At 41.5% G+C, this 27266-nt stretch overlaps 2 protein-coding genes across 2 annotated transcripts in view; both read left to right on the top strand.

The window, feature by feature from the left end:
* The window catches only part of LOC138194481 (exostosin-1a-like), a 38406-nt gene extending 22200 nt beyond the window's left edge, over positions 1–16206 (top strand). The window contains exons 2-11 of the mRNA XM_069143252.1: positions 3248–3341; positions 6541–6648; positions 7079–7198; positions 9011–9143; positions 9853–9971; positions 10936–11031; positions 12102–12191; positions 12313–12473; positions 12569–12740; positions 13149–16206. Of these exons, the coding sequence (XP_068999353.1) occupies positions 3248–3341; positions 6541–6648; positions 7079–7198; positions 9011–9143; positions 9853–9971; positions 10936–11031; positions 12102–12191; positions 12313–12473; positions 12569–12740; positions 13149–13334 (1279 nt within the window). The 3' untranslated portion in view covers positions 13335–16206. The remainder of the gene's footprint in view (positions 1–3247; positions 3342–6540; positions 6649–7078; positions 7199–9010; positions 9144–9852; positions 9972–10935; positions 11032–12101; positions 12192–12312; positions 12474–12568; positions 12741–13148) is intronic.
* A 3520-nt stretch (positions 16207–19726) lies between these two features.
* The window catches only part of LOC138194479 (double-strand-break repair protein rad21 homolog A-like), a 7943-nt gene continuing 403 nt past the window's right edge, over positions 19727–27266 (top strand). The window contains exons 1-14 of the mRNA XM_069143250.1: positions 19727–19854; positions 21068–21258; positions 21549–21678; positions 21861–21960; positions 22544–22650; positions 22813–23010; positions 23123–23248; positions 23357–23482; positions 24468–24691; positions 25193–25346; positions 25524–25669; positions 25986–26165; positions 26327–26410; positions 26686–27266. The exon at positions 26686–27266 is cut by the window's right edge and continues 403 nt beyond it. Of these exons, the coding sequence (XP_068999351.1) occupies positions 21115–21258; positions 21549–21678; positions 21861–21960; positions 22544–22650; positions 22813–23010; positions 23123–23248; positions 23357–23482; positions 24468–24691; positions 25193–25346; positions 25524–25669; positions 25986–26165; positions 26327–26410; positions 26686–26877 (1911 nt within the window). The 5' untranslated portion in view covers positions 19727–19854; positions 21068–21114 and the 3' untranslated portion in view covers positions 26878–27266. The remainder of the gene's footprint in view (positions 19855–21067; positions 21259–21548; positions 21679–21860; positions 21961–22543; positions 22651–22812; positions 23011–23122; positions 23249–23356; positions 23483–24467; positions 24692–25192; positions 25347–25523; positions 25670–25985; positions 26166–26326; positions 26411–26685) is intronic.

The raw sequence follows: 27266 nt of genomic DNA, 5'->3' as shown, positions 1-27266 counted from the left end.
CACAAATTCAATGTATTGTTTGACCCTTATGATAATTCATATAACACAAATCTAAACCGGTTTTAATACACCTCTTACACCAGTTGCAAATTAGTCCATTACCAACATTGTTTTATATTTTATGGTGAAATTATATTCACACATAATACCCTATTTTGTGCTATAATGGTGCTGTTCCAATTTTTAAAGCTTACTGTCTGCCAGTTGTGTTGCTGTAATGATAACTCATGTTAATAGTTTTATTTTAGCACTTTAAATTGTGTCAAACCGAGGAAGTGGCATAAAAGACTAACGTTCATTACGTTAACTGTGTGATTACTCTGTGATGACCAATCTGCTACCGTGACACTTCTCTGCTCACCAGCAGCCATCTGCATGTTGGAGCTCTGATAATATGGGACAAGGCAGGATTTACGTCGTATCAAGGCCGTAGCCAGGAAGCCAACATTGAGGGGGACTAAATTTGCCGGGGGGGATCTGGGGGTTCCCTCCCTCACAAAAACAATAAATCCAGCCTAAAATACAATATTTAAAGATTCACGTAAAGATGGGATTAACGTTTTATTTATTTACAAAAATTGATAGCAGCGTACTGGATTACAGTGCTCCGTTTTCTTTTTTTTTAACCTTGGTCTTGTTTCATTGTATGTAACAACATACATAACACAGTACAACCAAGATCATTATTTTACAAAGACAAGTCTGGATATTGTGGCCAAAGTTTAGCAAATTGTTTTTATTTTGACATATTTAGAAGTGAACTTGAGTGGGCAGCAGGGGTGTTTACTCGGCTCCCCCCTCCCTCCCCTCACGCTGTGAGAGGACGTCAGCAAAACATTGTGATACAATAACCATTTATAAAATAATCACTTTCTTATCACTTTACTTTTGAACACTTGCTGCAGTAACACCACATGCAGAACAGCAGCACACTGTCAATAATAACAGTAGTAGTTTAATTATGACTGATTACATTTGGTAATGATTATTGCGGACAGCACTGTTTGGTTGCCTGCTGTTGTGTATTTTTATATCAATATATTTGGGGATATTTGAGTATTGGGGGGGGGATGTATGTCATCCCCAATATACACAACAATTATAGCTTTGTCATGCAGAGTTAATTGCAGACGTTGCTGTTCGATGACTAAGGGCTTGAATATCCTCCCACCCAGATGTGCACATGGATAACTGCAGACACCTCAGACATGTAGCAGTTCTGCCTTAACTACTTTCTGGTGTCGCTTGGAGGACAGGAAGACTTTTGTCTATTTGTATTTTTTTTTTGGTACAATATGGCCCTTCTGTTGAACACTGACATGCATTGCACTTGAAAGTCCAAAATAACACAGAAAAGCCAGGAGTTGGTTGGATGTTTTGGAAAACTCATCCATATTGTCTCGACTGCTGTGTGAGACTGCTCCTCCCCACAGGCAGCCATCTGGAAGACGAGGGAAGAATGGAGGTATGCAGGGAGAAGAACATCTGGTCTTCTCTGACAACAAATATGATGGATGGGAAATTTACACCCAGCCAGGCTCACATACTCCACCTATACTTTAGGTTTTATAGGCGTGCAAAATGGACAGCTATTATGTGCCTCTGGCTAGATTATTTGTTTGTCATGCTTAATGATGGCCTATCATGTCTGTGATGGAGTCAGAGTCATCAATCAGATCTGTGTTTCATAGAGGATGCGCAGATCAGAGCAGCATCTGTGATGCTACCTTCTCTGTAGTATTGCTCACTATGGCCTACTTAAAGTATCCTGTATATCCTGCACAGATAATGTATTTCTGTTTGCATAATACAGTATTAAGTATTACTTATAGTGTATTGTTATTAAGCTTAACTGTTGCTTTTATGCTTTTTATGGCAGTTAATCTGCAGTCAACGCAGTGGCTGTTTATTGCATACAGCATGAGTCATCCAAAGTTGGATTATCCAGATCGATGTTTCATCGTGCCCAAAGCTGATTCAGCATCGCATTGATATGTCGTGTTACACTCACTTCTATATGACAGCAACACAGGGTGCTTGGTAGAAACACCGTCCTGTGTGGGATGATTCGTCTGTAAATGGTTATTGCAATAGATGGGCCGAATGCTAATCTGTATGGTCATTTTCAAGATGGCCCAGAAATGTAACTGTTTGCTTTGTGCGTCAGCAGTAATCCTGAAAGCGCTGGGGTTCAAATAGACTTTCTTTACGCTGCTCCATAAAATGAAAATTTAACAGTGTAATATTTACAGTCGATGGGTCATAAGTGTTAGGTCCTTTTTGAGATACCTTGTAGGATGTTTAGGATGTGGTTCAGATTATTTCCTATAATACCCAGTGAGGAAAAGTGTCGTACATTATATAACTACATTGTAAGAGAGAACTGCATCTACCTTATTGTTCAGTGCTGTGTCATAAAGCTGACGTGTCTCGGCTGTGCGGTGACCCGTAGAGTTGAAGTGGATCAGTTGATGCATCAGTTCTGCAGCAGATTTTAACACAATATTGACACTTAGCTGTACTTTTAGTGAGGCACGCAGGAATGCAGCCTCAGGCATAATAAATCTGTATACGCACACATCACATATACCACAAAGGCGAGGCGAGGAAACGGTGTGCGCACACAAATCACTGCTCACCCAATCCATATTTGCATTCCTGTGAAAATGAGACCACAATTTGTTTGAAATATAGCACACATTTGCATGTGTGCTTGTTTACAAAGTCTACACTGACAAATGAAACATTCACACTTCCATTCCAGTTTCATGAAACCCAACCGAATGCAGGAGGCAGCACAGAAAATGCACACTTCCTCGCACTCTCCTCTCCAGCACGCATTATATTGACACCAGAGGAATTCCAAGCAGCTCCTTAATCCAAGCAAGTGCTGACTGAGGCTTAGATTGGATGGAGGAACAAGGAGAGATGTTTGGATGTGCAGGTGGGAGGGCAGCTGGGTTTAAAGATGGGTGGAGAAAGGAGACGGGATAAAAGTCAAGATCAAAGAATGAGATTCTTCCTGAAAGTACTGCAGCTTTCTAGGTATTCCATTGTTAAAAAGAGGGAACTTTTCTGTGCTTACAAAATAAAAAATTTGGGGGGGTTGGGGGGGGGGATCAAGCCCTTTTAATGAGATTTAATTTAATTGTCAGGTTTTTTTAGCCTGCAAACCAGCGCACAGATGCAGTACTAATGGTCGATGTATACGTGTTGCTGATTTCTTCTTCTGTCCTTTTCCTGTCAGGTATGACTACAGAGAGATGCTGCACAACTCCACATTCTGTCTGGTTCCTCGAGGACGACGGCTCGGTTCATTTCGCTTCTTAGAGGCTTTGCAGGTCAGTGACACAAACACACACAATGCTTCTGACTGCTAAGCAGAGTTGTTATTTAGTCTGTTATATTGAGCAGGTAGTGGAACATGTATCAGCAACATGTATCAGCAACATTATTAATTTGATTCCAGTAGAAACTGAATATGTATTTTTAAGGAATTACCACAAGATTTGGACCTGATGAAATCCAAATCAAAGCCAGACTCAAGTAGATTCTTCAGGTTGTGCTGAAAGTGGTTCACTTTTCAAGTTTCTAAAGCACTCAGATCAATAAAAGATGTTGTGGCAACTTGGATTGGCAGCCGACCATAAACTCACCAAATACTAGTTGAAGTGGTTTGAAAGAAATCTTGTGGAAAAATAAAGCCATTAATCAGTGCCTGAAAATGGAAAAAGTGAGTCCCAGTAGCCGTCTCACCCACTGCCTATTATGTAGTTGTTGTGCAGCCAGTGTTACTTCAGCTGCCTCTGACTCAGCGTCCTCTCTGCTGTCCCTGCCATCTTTCTTCTCTTGTTTTTTCTCTCTCTTGCTTCCTTTGAGTTTCTTAACCCACCTCCTCAAATCCTCTTCTTTCCTCTTCTCTTTCAGAACTTAATCATATTGATTACATCATAACATTGTTCTTTTCTTCATCTGCTTAATGTATGTAACTGGCTACGTACACCCTCCGTCCGCACCTACTATCCATTCACGATGGCACTAAGCAAATCTACTAATTATCTCAGACCAAAGGTATAGTTAAAGAACACAACGTGTATTGTGAAACAGAACAGGGCTCCTTGAATTGTCATTGGACAGAGTGAAAATATAAAGAGTACAGAAACTTTTCCAATATGGAAATTCTGATATAATATAAAGTTTCTTTATTTGTCAGTTAATTCCATTATTCTCAGCGGCTCAGACTGGAAACTCTTCTGATAAAGACATTTAATGCATTTCTTTACACTATTACACTATTCTTATTATTCCAGCTGCTGCCCTTATAGTATAGATCTTTTGAGAGGAGAATGGGGTGAATCTCATGCTCTTGTTATTGGGGTATCACACACCCAATCAGGAACACATCTTCTGATTGGTCACAGATTTACCAACTAAGCGACTTTTTTCACTAGACTTTTTAAACCCCTTTAGCAATGCTTTTGTCAGAATAGCACACAGGGACAAATCTAGCAACTTTGTGGACAAGCCTTTGCTCCTTTATATACAGAGGTGAGATCCACCTCTCTCTGTGTCTACTGTTAATAAATATGCACTGTGTGAAATCGTGTCACTTCTAACTTCCCACCCGAGTGATCATTTTACAGGTAAACATAGCTGTAATCACAGCACAGCTGTTGTCCTTTATTCGATTTGCATAAAAGGCCAAACTGTGTGAATGCTTTTTAACCACACTAAGAAAACATCCATATCCTTACAGCCCTATTAGAAGCACTGATGGTAAACACCAGAGTAAAAATGGCAATTCTTTTTTCCCCTTCACACAACCAGTATGATAATATGCTGATATATTAAAGAATCCATACTTCATAGGAGCATGATTTGGGTTTTCTCTGGTTTACAATTAGATTTAGCTGTTTTTCTCTTTCAGTGTGTCACTGTTCATTAGTGCAACAGATGAACAGGAGTCAATATTAATGTTCTCCAAAAATCTAAACCATTTAAAATGATGGTGTTAGTTTCCTTTGTGATTTATGTTTGAGTACTGTAAGCAGAGAAATAGTGAAGGAAGAGAGATATTTTTCAACAAGTAGAATAAGAGTGATTTGAATGTACAGTAGGAAACGGGTTGTGTCTCTGTACTGACTGGACTGGGAAAATAATTGCCCCTCAGGGGAGCTGGGAGTGAGGCGAGGTGAGACAGCGGGCTGACGACCAGATCGACACAGGAAGAGAAAACGATGCAATTGCTCGCAGAGGTCAACCAGAGTGTAGGGTTTGACCAGGGCCTGGAGGTATTAGTGTGTCTATAACTCACAGCCGTATGCAGGGAGCACAGAAGGGTAGACAGATACTGGAGAATTTGGGAAGGCTGAAGGCAAACAGGCTGTGGTGCAGTGACTGAACTGAGTATTTGAAATGGCCAGACGGGATTGTATTGCAGTGGTCCAGAGAGATGTTCACATTATTGAACTGAGAGCTGTGTTGTTGATGAAGGGTAGATGATGCAGAGGATCTGCTGGTGTCATGTGACAAGCAGAAGGCAGGAGATTCTCTTTCACACACATGTTTTGCTGAGCTGTATTAATGACTGTTTGTTCTCTCTCTCTGTGTGTGTGTGTGTGTGTGTGTGTGTGTGTGTGTGTGTGTGTGTGTGTGTGTGTGTGTGTGTGTGTGTGTGTGTGTGTGTGTGTGTAATGTGTTGAGTTTGAGGATTGAACCACAGCCGTCTCTATCTGATTGTTCTGAGAATAGTTGGCAGGTAAAGCATGGCGGCCTTTCAGTGTGTCGCTACCTTCCTTAATGACACTGACTGAGGAGATTAGACGAGCGCTGCAGCACTCGGGATGCACGAGTGTGTTCCCGGACGTACGTCGTCTGCGTACGTGCGGTGACCAATCAGTGAACGGTACCCTGCTTAACAGATTAAAATGGTCTGTCACTGCCAGCAGGAGGCTGCACGTACCATCTAACTCTTACAAACATGAACACACAGACCTAAACTCACAGCACAAACATGAACATGGGGGAATGCACAAACACAGATACACACTGCACTGCTATTTCATGAATCTGTTAGAGACAAGGGTTCAATGTTTTGGAGTGTATCTGCCTTTCCACTCAGTATATTGATCATGTTTATGAACCCCCAGTGCCCAGTCACTGAGAGATAGTCACTGATGTGTTAGAAAATGTTTTGATCCTATTCTTTGAATTAATTGTCAGTGATTTTGTGTTATTTTTTTGTACTTTGTATCTTTATTTTATTGGCTGCAAAAACAGAAATGATATCACAAGTTTGATACCTAGTTGTTCCCTTTGAATATGCATATTTTAAGACTAACGTCACAGGAGATATGGTTTTGGCAAACAGATGGCAGTCTTACACAACATCTTCACACCACGGATTTAACACATTTATTGTATTTTTGAATTACTTCCATACTGTGGGTGTTGGGAGCTTCACAGCTTCCATTCTTAAAACCCGTTCATCTCATTAACCAGCACTGTATTTTGTGTTTGTGTGCGGTGTTACTCCTGTAGGCAGCTTGTGTGCCAGTGATGCTCAGTAACGGCTGGGAGCTTCCTTTCTCCGAGATCATCGACTGGAATACGGCAGCTGTGATTGGGGATGAAAGGCTGCTATTACAGGTAGGCTGTGACTTAAAGGTGGAAACTCAGTACACATCAACAGTTTAATCAAAGAAGAAAAGGAAAGCTTATCTGCTCTCTTGTCACGTTGCCAGTTCTTCTTCTTTTTTTTTCTTTTTTACATGACAGCTTCTTTTGACCACAGAAGGTCAGCAGGTTTATCTTTATAGAGGGTTGGTAACACAGCAGCTTGTTTTTCCACCCAGATACTGCAATCTGAATGCTAAATGATGCATTAAAGGACACATTTTCTGCATCTTCTCTGCATTGTTAACTGCTGAACCTGTGTTTTCTAAAGCTCAAATCAGATTTACTGTGATAGCTCAGACTTTTTGTGAAATTTGCATATTAAATGACCAGTGGAGACTTTTGTTATTGTTGTTTTGTTGTGTAAACAAAAGTACACTAACATGTGTTAATTCTGTCCCAGGTCCCCTCAACAGTGCGTTCCATCCACCAGGATAAGATCCTGTCGCTGAGACAGCAGACACAGTTCCTCTGGGAGGCTTACTTTAACTCTGTGGAGAAGATAGTACTGACTACACTGGAGGTACATGCACACATTCACGTTTATACACACAGTACAATTTCTAATGTATATCTGCAGATAAGGGCTTGGTAATCTTTTTTAGACCAGTTTTCGTGCCAGTTATTTCTGTGTCAGTATTTCTGAACTTCATAACAGTACCATTTAATGTTCTCTTTGAATTCTCTTTAAAGATTTTAAAAGGCCACAGCTGTTTGAATATTTTTCACTTGATTTAAAACTATGCATACTTGCGCACAAATACAATCAAACAAAAAACATACAAATAAAAATCCATTAGTTCCTTGTTTGTCATATAACTTTTTTTAGTCTCTTAATTGTCTTCATCCTTGTTATAGGACATATTAGAAGTGCAGACTGTGTAGTTGCTGACGCCCCCAATGAAAATGCTTAGGACGAGATTGAAAACTAAGACGATATTTATTGTTAAACACTGCTGTCATGTTTAAAGGCTGCATCTTGCTGTGGCTCTGCTTTCCATCATGTCAGGAGTTTGTTCCTGTCAGAGTCCATTTATCTGTATTCTTCCCGGTGAGTTGCAGGCTATTATCCTGCTCTTGGGCTACAATTACAAACAGGCAAAGATGAGAGCAGAGAGGAATGAAAAGGGATAAGGGTGCTGGACAGAGAGGCAGGCAGGATGTGTAAGGTTGCCTGTAAGGCAGGGTTTCTCTCTGCATTTCAAGTCATGTTGTAAGCATAGTGTTTAAGGATTTGTGTATCCCCAGATATGCCAGCCACCGTCACTATTTTACCTTTATTTATCAACGCAGCAGACGACCTCTAAATGGCAGCAATAGTAGATCAGCTGATCAAACGTGAGTCTTATTTCTGACTGCAGCTCACCATTAATTGCCTTCCTCAGATAGTTTTACAGACGCTTCTTCCCAAGAGGTGGAATTTCTCTGTCAGCAGGGTAAAGTTACAACCCCGAGAAGCTGATCTTCGATCTGTTTACACTCTCAGTACCCTAACCCTGTTCCACACCAGGAGGTCAGTCAGTCCTGTTTTAGCGTTACATGTACTCCCTCAGTGAGCTACATCTATCAAGGGATTGTACATATTTTACTATCAACAAGTTAACGCTGAACCTCAACAATCAGTTTATTACCACAATATCCTTCAAGACAGAAAGAGGGTTTATTTTAGTCTGTAGCTGCATCATGTGAATGCTCCTGAGAGGGCTTCATATTTTATTTAGATATCCTCTCACTGAGTCTTTTTTGAGTTTTAGTGGAGTGGGAATAGTCGATTCTGTGAACTTGAAAAGCTCACTGACACATCGTATGTGATATCATGGTAAACAAACAAATGTGAATTTAACGTTTTTGTAAGGATTATGGATCATCATGAGCCAACCCACTTTCTTAAAAAAAATAAAAAATAAACTGATGTCACTGTATAATTATATTCAGACCGTCTCAAACATTGTTCCAATAATAACTATAAAAAGTAAAATAGTCACAATAATTATTGGAATAGGTTTAGTGTCAAAGTGTTCAGCAGATCAGATTTCAGATAAGAGACAAAGGGTAATTGATCTTTAGCCATGCAGCCTACCTCAGCCAAGACGGAGTCATTTGAGGGATTAATCGTCAGTATAGTGCAATCTGCACTCAGTGTCATAATTATTGTTGTTAAAAGTGAATGTACATGAAGGATCTTGACACACAAGTGATTTCCTTTTCACTGCCAATCAACAGTGATTGTAGAAGTAACGTGTTGTCTTGTGATCTTGTTTTTGTTCCACAACAAGTTACAGTGACAAATTCACAGAAGATTTCATCTGGTTTCCTCCCCCGTCTGTTTCTGCAGATCATCCAGGACCGAGTCCTGCTGCACACTTCGAGGAGTAACCTCATGTGGAACAGTCTTCCTGGAGGTCTTTTCACTCTGCCTCAGTACTCCACACACCTGAGAGACTTCCCCTTCTACTACGCTGAGCTGGGTCAGTTAATTACTTATGCACACGGTACTGTATATGCTAAGAACCACGCACCCCGAGCGTCGCGAGGCTGACTTTCATTTACGACACCACACGGGAACAGCTGGCGTGCAGCAGCTGTTAAACACTTGTAAACGAACATGTAAGTCACTGACAGGTTATGCAATATATGTTCATTATTTTATGATTTGTCACTGAGAAGCAATTAGACCCGCCATGTTTTATTTGTGTTCGGTTAATTGGGCCGACATGCGGCTCGTTGTTGACACTGGGATTTGGTTAACGGCACCTTTTCCTTTATGAGCCTAATGAGACCTGTTCAGCGATGGTGAATGTCAAGTAAACACAGCCTGAAGTTAAACACACGCAGCTGTCAAAGAGGCATCACGGATGACACAGTGTCATCAGTCGGGTTTAGAAACTGAAACAGTAAAGAGATGTGACTGTAATTCCCCAAAAACATACTGATACTAAATAGTCAAGTCAGTTGTATTTAGTTAGCCCTTTGGATGCAGCACAAATAAAAACAACGTGCCATACAACGTCAGACAGATTTAAAGCAATCAGAATTTTATTAATAGAATTATTAGTTATAAACTACTCGCGCAACAGAGTTGGGATTCGTTCAGTTGCACATACAACTACATGTACAAGTAAATTTAATTCAGAAGATTATTCTCATACTTTAATGCCGAACTGTTTTTCTTTCCAGGTACCAAGCCGAACCCCAAGTTTACAGCGATCATTCATGTGGTCACTCCGCTGGTCTCTCAGTCCCAGCCTGTCATGAAGCTGCTCGTGGCCGTGGCCAAATCCCAGTACTGTGCTCAGGTAAATGGAAACACACAAGTCTGTGTGTTCATTGATCCACAGTGGGTTACACTTGATGCTGATGTGATGTGAAGAGCTCTAAAGCTAATTTAGCAAATCAGGGAAAAAAAATAATTTAAATCTCATTATTCATGATATCTTATTCATGCTGGAGAGATGAAGGGAGGTTTTCCAAATAGTGTGCAAACATTCCTGCTACAGCACATCCACAAAAACACTCCTCTCTCTACACATGTTTTTTTTTAGAGTGTATTAAAACACACTGCAGGAGATATACAGTAAGAAATCATACCTGCAGAACCGTGTGATGTCAAACATCCAAATTGCACATAATAACAGTAATGTATTGGGTTAATGGGTTCGTGGTAGCATTTTAACTGCTATGTCTTTGGGATTTGTTTTGCAGGGCTTCAATGTGAACAGTCAATTTCTTGCAAGTTGACAGAAATTGTGAATTGAGTTTTCTTGGATGTAGAACTGTACAGCTGAGATGTCAGTACATTTTGGATTAGCATTTACAGTGTGCCGCTGTCATGTAGGTGGTGTGACAGTTCTGAAAATAGATATGCAGTTTCATAAGGAGTCCTTTGAATTATTGTTGGTTTATAGATATATTGTCTTACCGGACATGGATTGTCAAAAATTAAAAGACTTCTATTTTAACATGTGTCTCAGTAGATGCATATGCATACATATGTAAAGAGGTGAATTACATATGCATACATATGTAAAGAGGTGAATTACATAAATATGTGAAATAAATAAATGTGAAATAGTGTCAACCCCTGGTCAATAAGTCTTCCATCTGCACTATGCACAATTGCGCCATTTCTAGCTGTATATTTGTATATATGTCTATTTATGTTTGTTTCTAAGTACATTGAAAGCAAGTTACCACTGGAGTCAAATTCCTTGAATGGGATTCTGAATCTGAATCTGAACATGTTGTCTTCCCTTTGTGCAGGTTATCGTTCTGTGGAACTGTGACAAGCCACTTCCTGCCAAGCACCGCTGGCCCGCCACCTCGGTCCCTGTTATTGTTATCGAAGGAGAAAGCAAGGTAAGAAGCTCAGCCATATGCTTCTCTCATTACGTACGTTACTGCTGCCATTTTGCATCCTTCGTCAGAAGCCTTCATTTTGAGACACACATTGGTAAACAGCAGGGACCCAGCAGTTTTGTTGGGGGGCTTGATTTGAGAAGTCACTGCAGCTTTTTAATTTACCATTTAAAAATTTCTAGGTTTAAATTTAGAAATAATTCTTGCCATAAAATCCTGCTCTTTCATCCTTTCCTAATTCAAAACCCCCCAACCTTCCTGTCTCATGAGGAGGATGGTAGGAAATGTCTTGTAAAGGAATGCCAGCTAAACCTACTGTAGATTTACTGGATTTCGAAGTAAGTAAAACAGGCCTACGGGTGGAAAAGACTTGAATTTTAAGTTATAAAAGCTGCTAGAAAGGTGGGTCACTGCCAAACAGCAGGAAAAAGATTAGATATCTGTTACATCAGCTCTCTGATACTGTAAACAAGTGTTCAAGGCAAAATGAAGCCACTAGTTTAAAAGAAAACTGCAGAATTATGTAACCCGTCAGGGATGTGACTGGCATGGAGTACAGAGGGGCTTGACAGGGACGTCAATGCTGACTTGGTTCCAGTGAAGTTTAAGTTCTTCCTCAAATGTTTCTTTTGCCAAGGTCCCGTGGGTTGAACGCCAACATGGCTAACAAAGTCGTTGCTATCGGAGACAGAAACCCACACTCAATATTTCGATTGAAGCTCGCATTAAGAACTGTATGCCCTTACTTCTAAAATTGGAAACCACCTCGTGGCACTTTTGCCAAAAAGAAGATGCTACAGGGCTCATCAGGGATGGAAACACACTCAACAGCTTGTAGTTTTAAGCTTATTAGTAAAAAGCTGTCATTGCTGTTTCGTCAGCTTGTACATGTGGCTTAATGCAGCAAGATGAAACACAAACACATGAAGAAACTGGTTGTGCTGCTCGTCGGAGAGACGTACCTCTCGGTCATATACCGATAGTTGGTATCCAGCTGCATTGTAAAAGTGTTGACCCCCTGTGAGCGTGCAGTCACGTCCTGCTCCCCTGTCTGTTTCCAACCACACCAGGTGATAAGCAGTCGCTTTCTGCCCTACAACACCATCCCCACTGACGCTGTACTCAGTCTGGACGAGGACACCGTGCTCTCCACCACAGAGGTCAGACTGACAGAGAACTACATCAAATATCAATTTCTAGCTTATGATTTTCTAATCTTATTTGGTTTTCTTGGCCTCATGTCTTCCGTCCTCTCTTCGTCTCTCTGTGATCTCGATCCAGGTCGACTTTGCGTTGACGGTGTGGCAGAGTTTCCCCGACCGCATTGTGGGTTACCCGGCCCGCAGTCACTTCTGGGACAGCAACAAGGAGCGCTGGGGCTACACCTCCAAATGGACCAACGACTACTCCATGGTGCTGACTGGAGCCGCCATCTATCACAAGTACTGACACTTTGCTCTGTTTCCATTCAGTTTAACGCAGTTTCTCCATTTTACCTGCTCATCACGCCGCTCACTCGTTCCTTCCTCTCCTTCAGATACTACCACTACTTGTACACCGCCTACCTTCCAGCCAGTCTGAAGACCATGGTCGACCAGATGTCCAACTGCGAGGACATTTTGATGAATTTTCTGGTGTCATCGGTGTCTAAACTTCCACCCATCAAGGTCACCCAGAAGAAACAATACAAGGAAACCATGATGGGACAGGTGAGGAAGTGAATTTATCCTGTAGTTCATTTTACTTTACAGCTGAAGCTATACAGACACGGTGTTATTGATATTTTTATGAATTAGTGATTGTTCAGGGATTACTGTAAATGTTGCTCATTCTAGAGGCTGATGGCCTTTAGACATGTCACACACATAATCCTTAACAATGTTTGCTGACAGGGAAAAAAAACAGAACAGTAATCATTTGAAAATTTGAATTGAAATGTATTTCCTTGCAAAATGGCCTTCAGTAAAAGAAGCTTATGAATATTTACGATAGGCTCTGAAAGGTCACGATGATTGGTGATGCATTATTCATATTGTTGATCTCTTTTTCCTGCACTGCCTGAATCTTACCCTTCCTCCCCCCTCCGTCTATCACCACCCTCCGCCTCCCGTCCCCAGAGCTCCCGGGCGTCTCGCTGGGCCGACCCGGATCATTTTGCCCAGCGTCAGACCTGCATGAACAAGTTTGCCAACTGGTTTGGCACCATGCCCCTCGTCCACTCTCAGATGAGGCTGGACCCGGTCCTGTTCAAAGACCAGGTGTCCATACTGCGGAAGAAGTACAGGGACATCGAGAGGCTATAACCCTTCTGAGCCCCCCCGCTCTCCGGACACAACAAAGAAAGAGCGAGGGGGCGGACATACGGAGAAGCCTTTCCGTGATTTCGTGGATGGATCAGTGGAGAACCAAATTGGATCAGGTGCAGAGGAAGAGGAGGAAAGAGAAACTAGAAGGACACCACATTTGTCGGCCTCCTTTGTTGTCCTTTGTACCGCCTACATTTCTCCTTCCTACCCTGCTCTCGTGTACTTGGGCGGGGAACCTGAGCACATGACTACCAACCACTGAAGGACACCCGAGGACTTCAAACTGCTCGACTTTGAACCGAAGTGTTCCTGGAGTCGGAAATCATCGCTCGCTGCTTCAGTGTCCCAAAAAGTGGCGAGCCACTCCCAACTCCAGCCCACTGAAAGTGACTGCCTGCTCTGTACACTATGCACAGGTTCCTGAAAGTTTTTGCTGACTGATTATTGATAATTATGAAGAGGATAACACTATTTTGGATTGTGTTTAGCTATTTTTTTATACAGTGAATGAATGGCCAGCACTACTCTCTCTGTATTGTCTTAATTAAAACCAACAGTAGGGTGGATTCAGAGAAGAACGACGAGCCCTCGACCGCAGAACCTGGTTCTGATAGTGATCTGACATTCACAGTGCCTCACAGTTAATCTAATGGGATCTGGGAGTATGAGAAAAAGACATGGTGCAGATTGAGCACCTTGATCTTGCTGCTTTCTTTTTTTTTTTTTTTTTTTTTTTTTTTTTTTTTTCATGATTTGTGATTTTCTTTATAATTGATGAAACTATGGTTCTTAAATTCTTCAGGTCAGCATTCACATATTTTCCCTCTACAAAGTAACGAAAATCAGTTTTTTTTAATTCAGTTGAACAAACAAAATTATTATTATTATGTACCATTGTGATCATGTTTTCCCTCCGGGTCTCAAAGCCACAGTACCCAGCTAGATGTGCTCTGTGGGAACAGACACAGTTTCCTCGCATATTGAACAGAACTGCAGAGAAAAGTCAGTGAGATTCCCTGTTTCCATTTTAGCAAGAAATCCTCTTCATGCCTCTTTTCGTTTTGTTCGTAAAGGTTTAAATGACGAGCTCGAATGTGAACTTGAAAGCGTGCTGGCCTGAAGAACAATACATGATCGTATGAGTTGCCTTGGTTAAGGGAGGCTGAGCTTGCCAATTGAGCCAACCAATGGTCTGTTTGAAACACGAACCACTGTGAAAGCCAGGAAACGCATCTCTATGCCATAGACCCAATTTAATTTTGTCCGGTGGGAAGTTTGGCAGCAGATCGGGCTGACAAGTACTTGACATGGGCTAACACTGCTTTCGTCGTCTCGGCTGTGTCACAGTTGGCATCACGCTGAGCAGACTACTGTTTTTCCCACTTGGTATGAACAAAGACGACCAGGTGCTTGTGACACTGCTAGAAGGCTCACTTTGCTCAAAAGGCTCAAGTAAATGGCTATTCCCATTTGTGATATTTCTTTAACATCAATACAAATAATGAGAAATGTCTCTGATAATCACAGATTTAAGCAGCCACCCAAACATCAGATTGGCTTTGTGCCACTGCAAGCGGGCCACGTTCAAGAAGCAAAATGTAAAACGAAGATGTTCCATAATTCAGTATGTCTCGTAAATGCCATCGTTATCAGTTTCTATTTGTTCTCTTTTTAATCTGAGAGACACGTCTCATTTGCTGCGAATCTCTGCTAACTGTCAGTGGACATGACATTGGGGGTTTTATGCTGCTGGATCAACAGACTGACTGACTTTAATTGTTTGGATCCATTAACAAACAAGCTTAATTGTTTTTGTCTTCATATCATGTTATCTCAAAATGTTGTAATTCAGTGAGTCTCGCACGGGCACTTGTGTTTTTAAATCAGTGCATCATCAAGTTGAACAAACTCCCCCGACACATCCTCCGGTAGCTTCAGCTTCTTTCTTTTCTTCTTTTTGTGCGAAAGATAAAAACAAAAGATTGTTTTGAGAAGCTCCACAGTCCTTCACTGACCCCAGCATGTGCCAATGGAGCGTTCATGAATTTGTTCATGGTCTTCTTTCATGTTCTTCTTTCATCTGATATGAGGAATGCCATGCATTCCCGTATTTATTGGGTTCGTTAAGTATTTTTCTGTCTGTATAGAGAGTGGGAAAAGGAGGGAAAGAGTCGCTGTGTGAGAAGAGACGGGTCCTGCCTGGTATTTTCCACTTCTGAGAATGTGCTATCAGCTTGACAGCAAATAAACAATCCGAGTGTAACCCAACACGGTACTATCAAGACACGTGAACACGGTCGTAAACAGAATCAAATTTCAGAAATGAACTCGGTGCAATATTTAAGATGACACTTTCTCTATCTTTTATGTTTCTCTTCCTTTGCGTTCATGTTTCAGAGGGCTGGTGGTGATATATTGATGTGCCTTCAGAAGAAATACTGATTTTTTTTGTTTTTCCTCATTGGCCTTGTGCAAGAAACTGGTCCCTGTTTTTCATTGTAGGTTGTTTTGTTTGTTTTCTGTATGAACACCCAGTAAGATGTAATGGCACCCTGAAGGATTTTGTTTAACACTAGAATGAGACTGAGACTTCCCACCACACATCTGATACTAACATTCCTGCCTTGTCTGTTAGAGGAACTCCTCCCAACACATACTGCCTTGTATTACTATACTTGCGAGGCCCCCCAAAAGCCCCCCTGCCCCTAATCCTGCTCTTGACAACTAGTAATACATGTAATACACATTACATTCTCGCACACAAACACAGTATTTATCAGACAGGATTGTGTCTCGAATGAACCTCTGCCTGCTTCCTTCACTCTCTTCTGTAACTGCAGACCTAATTTTATAGAGATTAAAATGGAAAGATAGAGGAAAAAAAAAAAAAAAAAAAAATCACAATTTTGTAAATGAATTTTATAAAAATAAATTGAAAAACATCAACAAATAAAATGTTTGATATAAATGACTGTCTCTGTGTGTTTCTGGTCTTAATTTTCTTGTAAATGAAGTTTGAATTTTGGACACACTCCCCTGGATACGCACACCGCAGAGTCCCTTTACTCTATTTCACCTTGTCATCCCTCTCTGACCTGCCCGCACTGCGCCCACCGAGCCCGAGCCAAACTAAATAATACCTTTAGCTTCCTCTGTGTGCGTGTGAACTTCATTTTATGCCAAGAAACTGCAGTGTTTACATAAATCTGTGTCAGGATGATTGGTTTAGACACGCTGCATAAATAACAGCATCTATCCAGGATGATCCCATGGAGCACGAGAGCTGCCAACTCAGCTGGAGCAGCAGCTACAGGAGAAACTGCCACCACCCCAAACACACACACGCGTACACACACACACACACACACACACACACACACACACACACTAAATTGGGGGGGGGGGAGATGTGCACTATGTAAAAGCTGGACAGGTGCCCTCTCAGGAGGAATTATCTTGTGTCACACCAAACGCAAAACCATTTTCACAGTCACACTAAGATCACGATTACTCTGCGTGACGTGGTAAAAATCTGAAATAAAGGACAAGATCCAGATGTGTAGATAGTGGAAAGATGTGATCATCGATAAACCAAGGAGTGAAACTTCACAGTCAGGGAGTTTCACGATACCCAGGAGGCCCATTCACTGCCAAAAGTCTTGTATGATTTAATGGTATGCAAATCAGTTCATTTTCTCCCAGTCCTACTGATGAGGTGCTGTGGAGATGGATCTCTGTTTGCATGCAGCCAGGACTCCTCCCTGCTGTAGGATTAAGTGCTGTGACTCGGGGCCAAACTGGAGCAATGCCCCTCCTTTTTTCTATCATCTCTCCATCAGATATCATTGCACCATGCTGAGTCAAATGGTTGAAGATACACTCAAGCTTGTGAAAGAGTAGAAAGAACTGTTTTTGTTGCATTCGGCCTCATAACTCATTCTGTATTCTACAAATCTGTATCCAAAGTTGCTTCCTTGGTATGTGGGGAAATGATGTTGTCATGATGACATCTGTCTTTTTGAGTTAAATTTATTTTCAACATTGCAACTAAAACCACCACATGTTCCCTTGTTGTGTTTTAAAGCGGAGTTGGAGGCATCGCTGCATACATATAACTATATTTAGGAAAAAAAAAACTCCTTCACTTTTAGATGAATTATTATGGGGGCTTGCAACTATTTTCCAAAGGATTTTTTGTTTATCATGACTATATAAAAAAATAAAATAAAATGAAAATCCATCGCTGATCGTATCAAATATTATATATCACTAAATGAGACATTTACAGAGAAGAATACAAGATAAAAATGTACTTTAACAGAATCTGCAGTGACTACGATTAAATATCACACAGCTCCTCACAGACAAGCAGTTACAGAAGAGTAGATGAGGCTCCCTGTGGCGACATGATTTAATACATTGAGATTCAGCACATTATGGTGTTAATAGCCCAAAACAATTTGTTTCACAGGATTAAATTGGTCCAACTCTTCAGCGTTTGGCTAGATAAAAATCAGCGGCTGCCTGTTTGCCTTCATCTCCTCTGAGTGGGTTTTGTTTGTCTGTTTGTCGTGTGCATGTATGAGAATACTTCAGCACATCCAAAACACAAGATGCTGCACTTCATACAGCTGTGCAGATAATAATATACTTCTGTTTTGGTATGTGGAGATAATCAGATGTTCAGGCTTTGTGACTCACACTTTGTGCGTCAAACAAAGTAGCTCATCTAAAGCAGGAGAGCGTCAGCGTAGAAGTGGCTGGCTGCTCGGAGGCTGTTTAGACGTATCTGTCACATCATAGCAGCAGACAGGAATCAGCTATCTGGGTAAAATTATCTTGTTTAACAGATGGGAGCCCGAAACTGTGTCAGCACCCAGACTATGGCTGTGCAGCGCTGTGTTAAAATGTGTCACACATCATTTTCTGCACAAGCTGCACAAGGTGTTGGATATCTGCACAAAAACAGCTTGATTTAATATCTTCATAAATCTGATGCAACACATTGAAAACCTTCATCCACTTTTCCATTCATCACCATTTTAAGATATTTGGTAGTTTGCCCGAGATCAATAATATATCAATGAGAAAATGTGTACAATGCAGCACATTTTCACATCTAAATATTTTGGTAATCACTTCTCTTGCAAATACATGCTTACTGACTGTTATTTTGAAGCATTATCAGACCTTCTGACTTTACCTTGTTATCCCTCAGTATTGTCACCGCAGATATTCAGATCTGCGTAGGTGTTCGTCGAATGTGACTTACATTAACTGTGCAAATCATTTCTCAAACAAAGCAGATACATAAACACTAAATTGAACATAGCGTGGCCTCTACTCTGTACAGCGACATGGAGCTCTGCTGCTGGGAAATTATAAACATGCTGAACTGGCAGCAGCTCCACTGCAACAGATGCCGTTGCCTATGAGACAAACCCGCTCTATTGGATTCTGCAATTTGATTGTAGATGAGTCAGTGTGTCTGTCAGGCATGTTCCTTATCGTCTGTATCTGATATACTGTTGGGAAACTGGTTTTACAGTCTGCATGGATGTCCAGTTCACTGCACACTGAGGGCTGAATTGGTACTTTCAGAGTGTTTCTTCCTAATGTACCGTGAATCACATTTTTTTTATCTTTAAATTTAGTTTGAATTTATCATGACTGATTGGTTGATTCATCCATTGACCAGTAACTTGACCAGCCAGTGCTGGGCCTTTCTCACAGCAGGTACAGTATTTCATCATGGCAGTAAAGCAACAGCAGTGGCTCTGTTCCATATAAGTGTTGCAGCAGGCCAAGCCAATAAGACAGCGTGCACGATACCTGGGACGCAAAACTGGGGCACCTGAACGGACTTCAACCAGTGTTACTTAAGTTATTAATTGATCCTGTGCTTTTCCTGCTAAAACATGTCAGATTGTCATATCAAAATGTCTTCGACTGCTGATGAATGTGGGTCACTATAAGGGGTCATAACAGTCCGTGTTATGACGTCGGGGGAAAAAAAAACAAAACAAGGACCAGATGGGACAGTTGAAAATGGGAGCAGAGGAGGCAGGCAGTCATACCCCCCCACCCCCCAAAAAAAAAAAAAAAAATACACTATAGTACACACAATTGCATTGTATTGGACATTTAGTCATCTCAGTGGGAAGTCAACCCCTAATAAAAGACAACGACCTAATAGGAGCGCTGATAATAGTAATTAAATTACTATCAGGACTCACTGGTAAATAATACCAACATTATATATATATATATATATTATCCCCGCGTTACGTTCCCACAGCGCCCTCTATCGGCCCTCGGTGCTTACAGCAGGCCGCTCTCACAGACTCCTCCTCCGCCATTTTTGACTGTAAACATCCTGCCGATTTTAAAAGGACAGCAGTGAGCGGGAGGAAGGCGACTGGCGCCATCTTGGCTGTTTTAATGAGTACAACAGGGGGGAACTCGGTGGGAGAAATAACCTAATCACTGGGATTTCACTCTAAAGAGGGGACTGGCGGTGAGTGTGTTCGCAGCGGAAATATTTACGCGTAGTTTACTGCGTTTTACGAGATAAAACAAACGCGCACGTTTTGAGTTTATTCGCTGCGGCCTTCGCTGGACGAGGAGCCGTTAGCTGGTGGCTAACGCAGTGTTGTGCTGTGTTAAAAAAAAAAAAGAAAAAAAAAAGTACGATCAGGCGTCGGTAGGCGCCTTGTTCCCGTGTGGTTTGCTTGTGTTTTTTTTTTTTTTTTTTTTTTTTTTTTTTATCGTGCAAATGAGTTTGATAAATGCTGTAGTTTTTAACTTGAGCCTTTTGTAGTTAGCTGGCGGCTAATTTAGTTCATCCCACTTGATGGGCGCCGACTATTTACTGGCGGACACCGACCAGCATGTTGGCGCTTTTAACGTGTCACGCTGCATAAAGTACACACACCGTCTACTTCTACATTTGTTTTGTTTTGTTGTTGTTATAAAGTCGAGGAGGAGGGAAAAGAGCCCGGTTTCCTCAGGAAGATGTGCATTTACAGTGTTTGCCTCCCACACCGGGAAATAGGCGGAACTTGTTTTGATAACATTTAAAATCTCATTTTCCAGATATCGATAACCGTGTTTATGTTTTAGCGACAGTGAATTACTTTTTAAAGTTTCATAATGTATATCTAGCCAAAAAAAAAAATACACCAAGTAAACACGTAGATGTGGCTTTTGTTTATTTTAGGGTTAACGTAAGCGATATGTTAATGCCGACTAATGGTGTTTGGTCTTTACTCATCAGACAAGAATATTAATCCCTTTCAAAATAAGTATAATAAGAAAAATAAAATAAAATATATATATATATATATATATATATATAATAGCCGGGTTATTCTGGTAGGTGTTGGATGCCCAATATTGCATTTTTAAGCTTGATATTCAGGAAATAGTTTTCTGTTTTGTTTCCTAACTAAAATATAATTTTTTTTTTCTTATTGCTCATCATCATGACACATTGATTCTGTGCAGCTGTTCAGCAAATTTCTGGACAAATACCCCCCCCCCCCCCCCCTTGTCCCGGTATCATAAACTGCCAGAGATATGGAGGAGGTTATTGCACGAGTTGGCTGAAAACAGCACTGTCTCCTGTGCTGCAAGTTTGTGTTTTGCCTGTTGGTATTTAGTTTTTGTGTCTGTTCTGATCTTTTAGAAAGCTTTTCCTTAAATATGCATGATTTCATTCTGTTTTCCAGGTAAACCATACCACAGTGTGAAAGTGTGAACCAGGGGAACCGGGGCAATGTTCTACGCCCACTTTGTCCTCAGCAAACGTGGGCCGCTAGCCAAGATCTGGCTGGCGGCCCATTGGGACAAAAAGCTGACCAAGGCTCATGTATTTGAATGCAACTTGGAGAGCAGTGTGGAGAGCATCATCTCGCCCAAGGTAAAAAGACAAAAAGTACAGTTTCTGGATTCTGGTGGTCCTGCGACAGGTTTTGTGTTCACTCTGCAGGCTTGAGTCTTGCTCACATCCAGAGCTGTTTAAGTAGAAATAGAAACACATTAAAGCAGCATTTGTGTTTCCAGCTGTAGGTTAATCACAGAGCTTTTTGAAAACAACCAATTAATAATTCTTAAAATGAAAAGACATTAAAAGAGTAACCTATAAGCGTGAATTTTCTTTGATGTGATGAATTGCTTACAGTGTTTTTCTGGGACTTTTTTTTCTTTTAGGTGAAGATGGCTTTGCGTACATCAGGCCACTTGCTCCTTGGGGTGGTGAGAATCTACCACAGGAAGGCCAAGTACCTGCTTGCTGATTGTAATGAAGCCTTCATCAAGATCAAAATGGCTTTTAGGCCAGGTAAGTCAAACCGACAAGATAAACTAGTTTTTCTCTTCTCAAAACATTTTCTGAATTTGTGAGTTTGTTCTTCCCCAAAACAAAAACATCTATTTTCCAAACTTGGTACGGTTGTTGTTTTTAAGATGGGACCATCGAGCACAGTTGTATGTTTATAACCAACTTGTTACTTGTGTGTTCAGGTGTTGTGGATCTACCTGAGGAAAACAGAGAGGCAGCATACAACGCCATCACCTTACCCGAGGAGTTCCATGACTTCGACCAGCCACTTCCTGATCTGGAGTAAGTTAATTACATTTCATCATGTCTTTTCTATTAAACACTCTTAGCGGTTAAAGGAACAACTGCATGGAGGACAGGACCCATGCTGCTGTCAAAATCACTGGCGTGGTTTATGTTTGTGTTCTTCAAGCAGCTTCCCCTTATGTCCACAATGTACTGGTGCTTTGTGTTGCAGCAGAAATCTGGCGACTGTTTATGTGTCCACTAAAAGTTCATCCATTACCTTTCTAACACAGTTCAGAGTTGTGTTGATGACATTTTGCCGCAGCATGTTTTACAGCATTTTGAAAGCACACAGGATGGCCTAAAAGCATAAAGTCTTTTCTTTTCTGTATATGCCTCTATCACAAACAATAAAATCAAGTTTATTGTTTGGGTTTTTCGATGCATGTCAAGACACGGCCAGTTGGAAATGAAATGGTGTGTAAAAAAAAAAATTAATAACGTCAATTGTTCCTAAGTACAAATTAATTTTACACTCCAGAGGCGTGAGTCGATGTGGCTGCTTGATATGGAGAACATCAGCGGCAACTGTTGCACTCAACACTGGTGTCTTTTTTTGTGTGCGTTTCTTTTCAAACAGTGACATAGATGTGGCCCAGCAGTTCACCCTGAACCAGAGCAGAGTAGAAGAGATCACCATGAGGGAAGATGTTGGCAACCTCAGCCTGTTACAAGACAATGACTTTGGTAGGACACAACTAAAATGCTGCTGTTGACACTCAACCCACCCACCTATCATATTGTAGGTGGTACATATTTTAGACATAACATTACATTTTGTCAAAATAATAGAAGTGTTATGTAAATAGATTGTTCATATTTATAATGACAACCTACCGTTGTCTCCAGCTGACTTTGGTATGGACGACCGAGAGATGATGCGTGATGCCAGCACATTTGAGGAGGACATCATGCATGGTGCCACGGCCTCTAACCTTTTGCTTGAGCCTGAGCCTGGTCCAGCTAACCTCCCTGACAAATCCAACCACATGGAGTATGATGACTTTGGGGACGGTTCCATGGGCAACAGTGATGGAGGGATGCTGGGTGAGCAATATTTTATTTCTGTAATAACTGTAGGCTTTGTTGTGCCACCATTTAAAGTTGTTCCGAGAGATGTTTATGACAAAGTAATAAAGATCGATCTCTTCTTTCTCAGTTGACAAGCTGCTGAGCTCTGAAGACGGAGGCGGCATCTTCGATGATCCTCCAGCTATCACAGAAAGTGTCATGATGCCTCCAGATCACGGAGATGACGAGGACGACTTTGACAACCTCCAGTCACGTAAGTAAAGCACAGTTGTACGAACACTGCAGATAAAACCTGCTTCGTCATGTGGCATGCACAGTGTATCGGTGGTTAAAGGGGTAATATCATTTTGTGTCCATCTAGCGGGTCCAGAGAGTCCAGACTCCGGACCAGTGGAGCCGCTGCCAGCAATGGCTGACCAGACAGAGCAGACCACTCTGGTTCACAATGAGGAGGAAGCCTTTGCGCTGGAGCCCATTGACATCACTGGTAAGACCCTCTTTCTCTTTAGTGATAACAGGCTGCATTTAAAGAAGATCTTATTTTTACATTTATTTTTCCTCTTTGTATCATTTTTGTCGTCTTTTAGTCTCAAATTTTGACCATTTGGTATTTCCAATTTCACTCGAGATTAAAAGTGGGAACTCGTAGTAAATGGTGCCTACACACACACTTCACAGCAAAAGGGAATTCTACAGACTGAGATTGGTTTATTTGACCGTATAGAGTGTGTACTGTGGTATCATGGAGACTTGACAAACAATAGAGATCTTGCTTCACCTTGTGTGTCAAGACAGCTGTTCCTTTAAAAAAAATAATCTCTGATTCTACTGTGCAGTCGTAGGCGATGTTGCAAATGAATGAGACCGTAGAAGGACTCTGCACTGATATATACAATTGGCCTATAGAGCCTGAGGCCTTACATTGTGACTATAACGATAAGTGTATATGCGTCTATATGACTACAAGTTTTTATCCGCAGGCCGTCACTGCTCAACACATAACATATTCAACATCGCACGCTGAGAGAGAAGCTACAACCGGAGTCAAATTCCTTGTATGTGTAAACATATCTGGCCAATAAAGCTTATTCTGTTCCGATAACAAATGAGCAGCATGTTAGCAGTGCAGCAGCGGCAGCTCTGGTGCTGTTTGTGTCGACACGGGACTGAACTGAACATCTCCTGCATTTGGAAACACCTGGAGTCCACTAGAGAGTCACTGTAGTCATGCGGTTAAAACACATGAAAATAAACTTGGAAAAATAAAAATACGCTACCGTCCACATTCATAAAGTTATACATGACATTTATGACCCTTTTGCAGAAAGCTGGAGGGATTCAAATAGAGCATATTTGCTCAGGCACGTGTGCGTTGAATGACTGGACAGCACAGGAGAGGAAACGGTACCTTTTTAATGATGAAGAGTACCATCAGTGAATCTTTTTTTTTTTGTTGTTCTTTTTGTTTCTAGTGAAAGAGACCAAGGCGAAGCGTAAAAGAAAGCTGATTGTGGACAGTGTGAAAGAATTGGACAGTAAGACCATCAGGGCTCAGCTATCTGATTACTCCGACATCGTCACCACCCTGGACCTCGCCCCTCCCACAAAGAAGCTCATGATGTGGAAGGAGACTGGAGGAGTAGAGAAGCTCTTCTCGCTGCCTGCCCAGCCCCTCTGGAACTCCAGGCTGCTCAAGGTAACAAACACCTCTTATAAATATGCATACTTGTGGGTAAATAATAATTCGCATTCACCAGTATGTGTGAGCATAGTAAAACTTTCGGCTTGTAATCACTCTAAAGCAATATTACTGCTTGGAGAACACTAATGAGCGAACCACAACCGAGGTCTGACTCTCCAAGTAGGTCCGACTGAGACGCACTCTAATAGAAGTAAATTCATAACATTGTATTTTCATTGACATTCAGTTCAGGCTGTGGGATTTAAAATGAGAACATTGCAGGAACTGGAGGTGGAGGAAGTGATTGCTTTTGACTCCTTTTCCCTGTCCTTTCACCCACGGTACCCCTCTTGAATACTGAATTGAAAATGTGTTGATGCATAATTATAGCAGTTTCTTTTCCTCTTCCCACATTTCTAGCGCACGACAAACTTTGCATAAAGATCGGTGCCATGTATTTTTTTTTTAATAATAAAACTTCTCTCCATGTTTAACTGTTAAAATCTCTGCTGTCAGATGTTCACACGCTGCCTGACACCTCTGGTGCCAGATGAGATGAGGAAGAGGAGAAAGGGCGGTGAAGCAGACAGTCTGGATGAGTTCCTTAAAGAGCTAGAGAACCCGGAGGTGCCAAGAGAGGAGGTCATGAGTCAGCACAGAGATGTTATTGGTAAGTTATGCTGGAGGCGACGAGACGAGGTCAGACCCCGGAGCAGACATGTTATTAGTTGGGTGAGAGAAAAGAGCCCGGTGTCAGAGGTCCTCACTGAGACCTTCGGTTGAAGAACGAGGTTGCGCTCACATTTGTTTTTACATTCTACTCACGTCTCCCTTATCGGTCCCTCAGACCAGACTATCATGGAGGAGCCCAGCATGCTGGCAGCCTCTGCGATGGAGGGCAGCAGGACGACCTTGGATGAATCCGTCATGCCTCCTCCTTCCACGCCCCGCGGTGTCAAACGCAAGACCCTCGACAAAGAGAGCACCCTTCCTGTGAGTATTCATCAATGTTATGTTTTTCTCTGTCAAAACACATAAATTGAGGTTGAATAATTTACTGTAATAGTAAATTCATCTGGACTAAGATATCAAGTGGAGAGTGGAAAAGCCTTAAATTGTAATTTATTTAAGTGCTGAAGCAGCAGTCACAATACACAACACATTATTGTTTGATCTTCACCTCTTAAACTGTTATTCCAGAGCACATTAGAATATTTTGTATTCAGGTCTCATTAATCTTACAGTTGACATCTACATGACTTATGTGACGAACACCGAGTCCTGACGTGGCCCTGCTTTCCCTCTTTAGATGGCTCCTTTGGAGCAGCAGCAGGTGGCTGACCGCTCAGTCTTGTCTCAGAGGTTAGACATGCCTCAGGTGGATCTGCCCCCAGAGGAGACCACCCTCAGCCTCACCCAGCTTGTCCCGGAGCTTGATCTCCTTGGCGAGAAGGGAAAAGACAAGAAAGACGATAGTGATGAAGAGGAGGTAAGTGGCACGATTCATAAACCAACAAAACAAATAGAGACGTTATAGTTACATTCCTGGTAAACTATTTATCAGTTTGTAAGAATAGGCTTTCTGTAGCTTTTATTTGATTGTATGAATCTGGACTCGCTGATGCTGATCACTGTGCCTCTGGTGCTCAGGAGGAGGAAGGGCAGGGAGGAGACCAGGATCAGGAGGAGAAGAGATGGAACAAGAGAACCCAGCAGATGCTGCACGGTCTTCAGGTAAAGGAGCCGTTTCCTGTGTTTACATTATTCCAAATATACGCTTGTCATAGTAATTCTAACTATCTATGCATAATTTCACAGAATTAAACCTGACGTTATTCTCGTTTATCTGCCTTTTGCAACATAGTTTTTCTCTGTAAACTTAAATTGTATAAAAGACTGAATGTGTGCCCTCTTGATGAAAGGATCTCTTGTTGCTAGACGTTCCATTTGATCACCCCAAGGCCAAAATATAGTAGATGGGTTGAGATTTTGTGCCTCTGTCCCCATAGCGCGTCATGGCTAAGACCGGTGCAGACTCAGTCAGCCTGCTTGACTTGTGCCGGAACAACAACAGAAAGCAGGCAGCTGCCAAGTTTTACAGTTTCCTGGTCCTCAAGAAGCAGCAAGCCATCGAGGTCACCCAGTCTGAGCCCTACAGCGACATCATCGCCACCGCTGGACCAAGATTCCACCTTATTTAGACATTGGAAGAACAGACAAACACTCGGCTTACAGGCATACTTTTTAAATTACTCAACTTCTTGCCTTTTTAATTTGTGTATTCTTTCCAGCCCACTTTATTTCCCGGGGAAGGGGAGGGAACAGTGGGGAACGGGTTGGAAACTTTAAAAAAAATTTAAAAAAAAGAAAAAAAAAAGGATTTTACTGTACTACAGATGGAATCATGCAGTATTCTTGGTTCAACTGGAGTGAGGAAGAATGTTTAACAAGTATATTTATAAAGTAAGCTTTTTCAGTCACCAATTTGAAAACTTTGTTTCATTTTGTTTTGTAAGTTAACTTTCTATTGTCTGCTCATTCCATCAGTTTTGTACCATTGCCCCTCTTCCAGCTGAAGTAATGCAGATTT

This window comes from Embiotoca jacksoni, unplaced genomic scaffold (genome assembly GCF_022577435.1).
Source record: "Embiotoca jacksoni isolate LCO1_2020_lvr unplaced genomic scaffold, fEmbJac1.0.p SCAF_11, whole genome shotgun sequence".
Lineage (NCBI taxonomy): Eukaryota > Metazoa > Chordata > Actinopteri > Embiotocidae > Embiotoca > Embiotoca jacksoni.
This window is presented reverse-complemented; position numbering and strand designations above follow the sequence as displayed.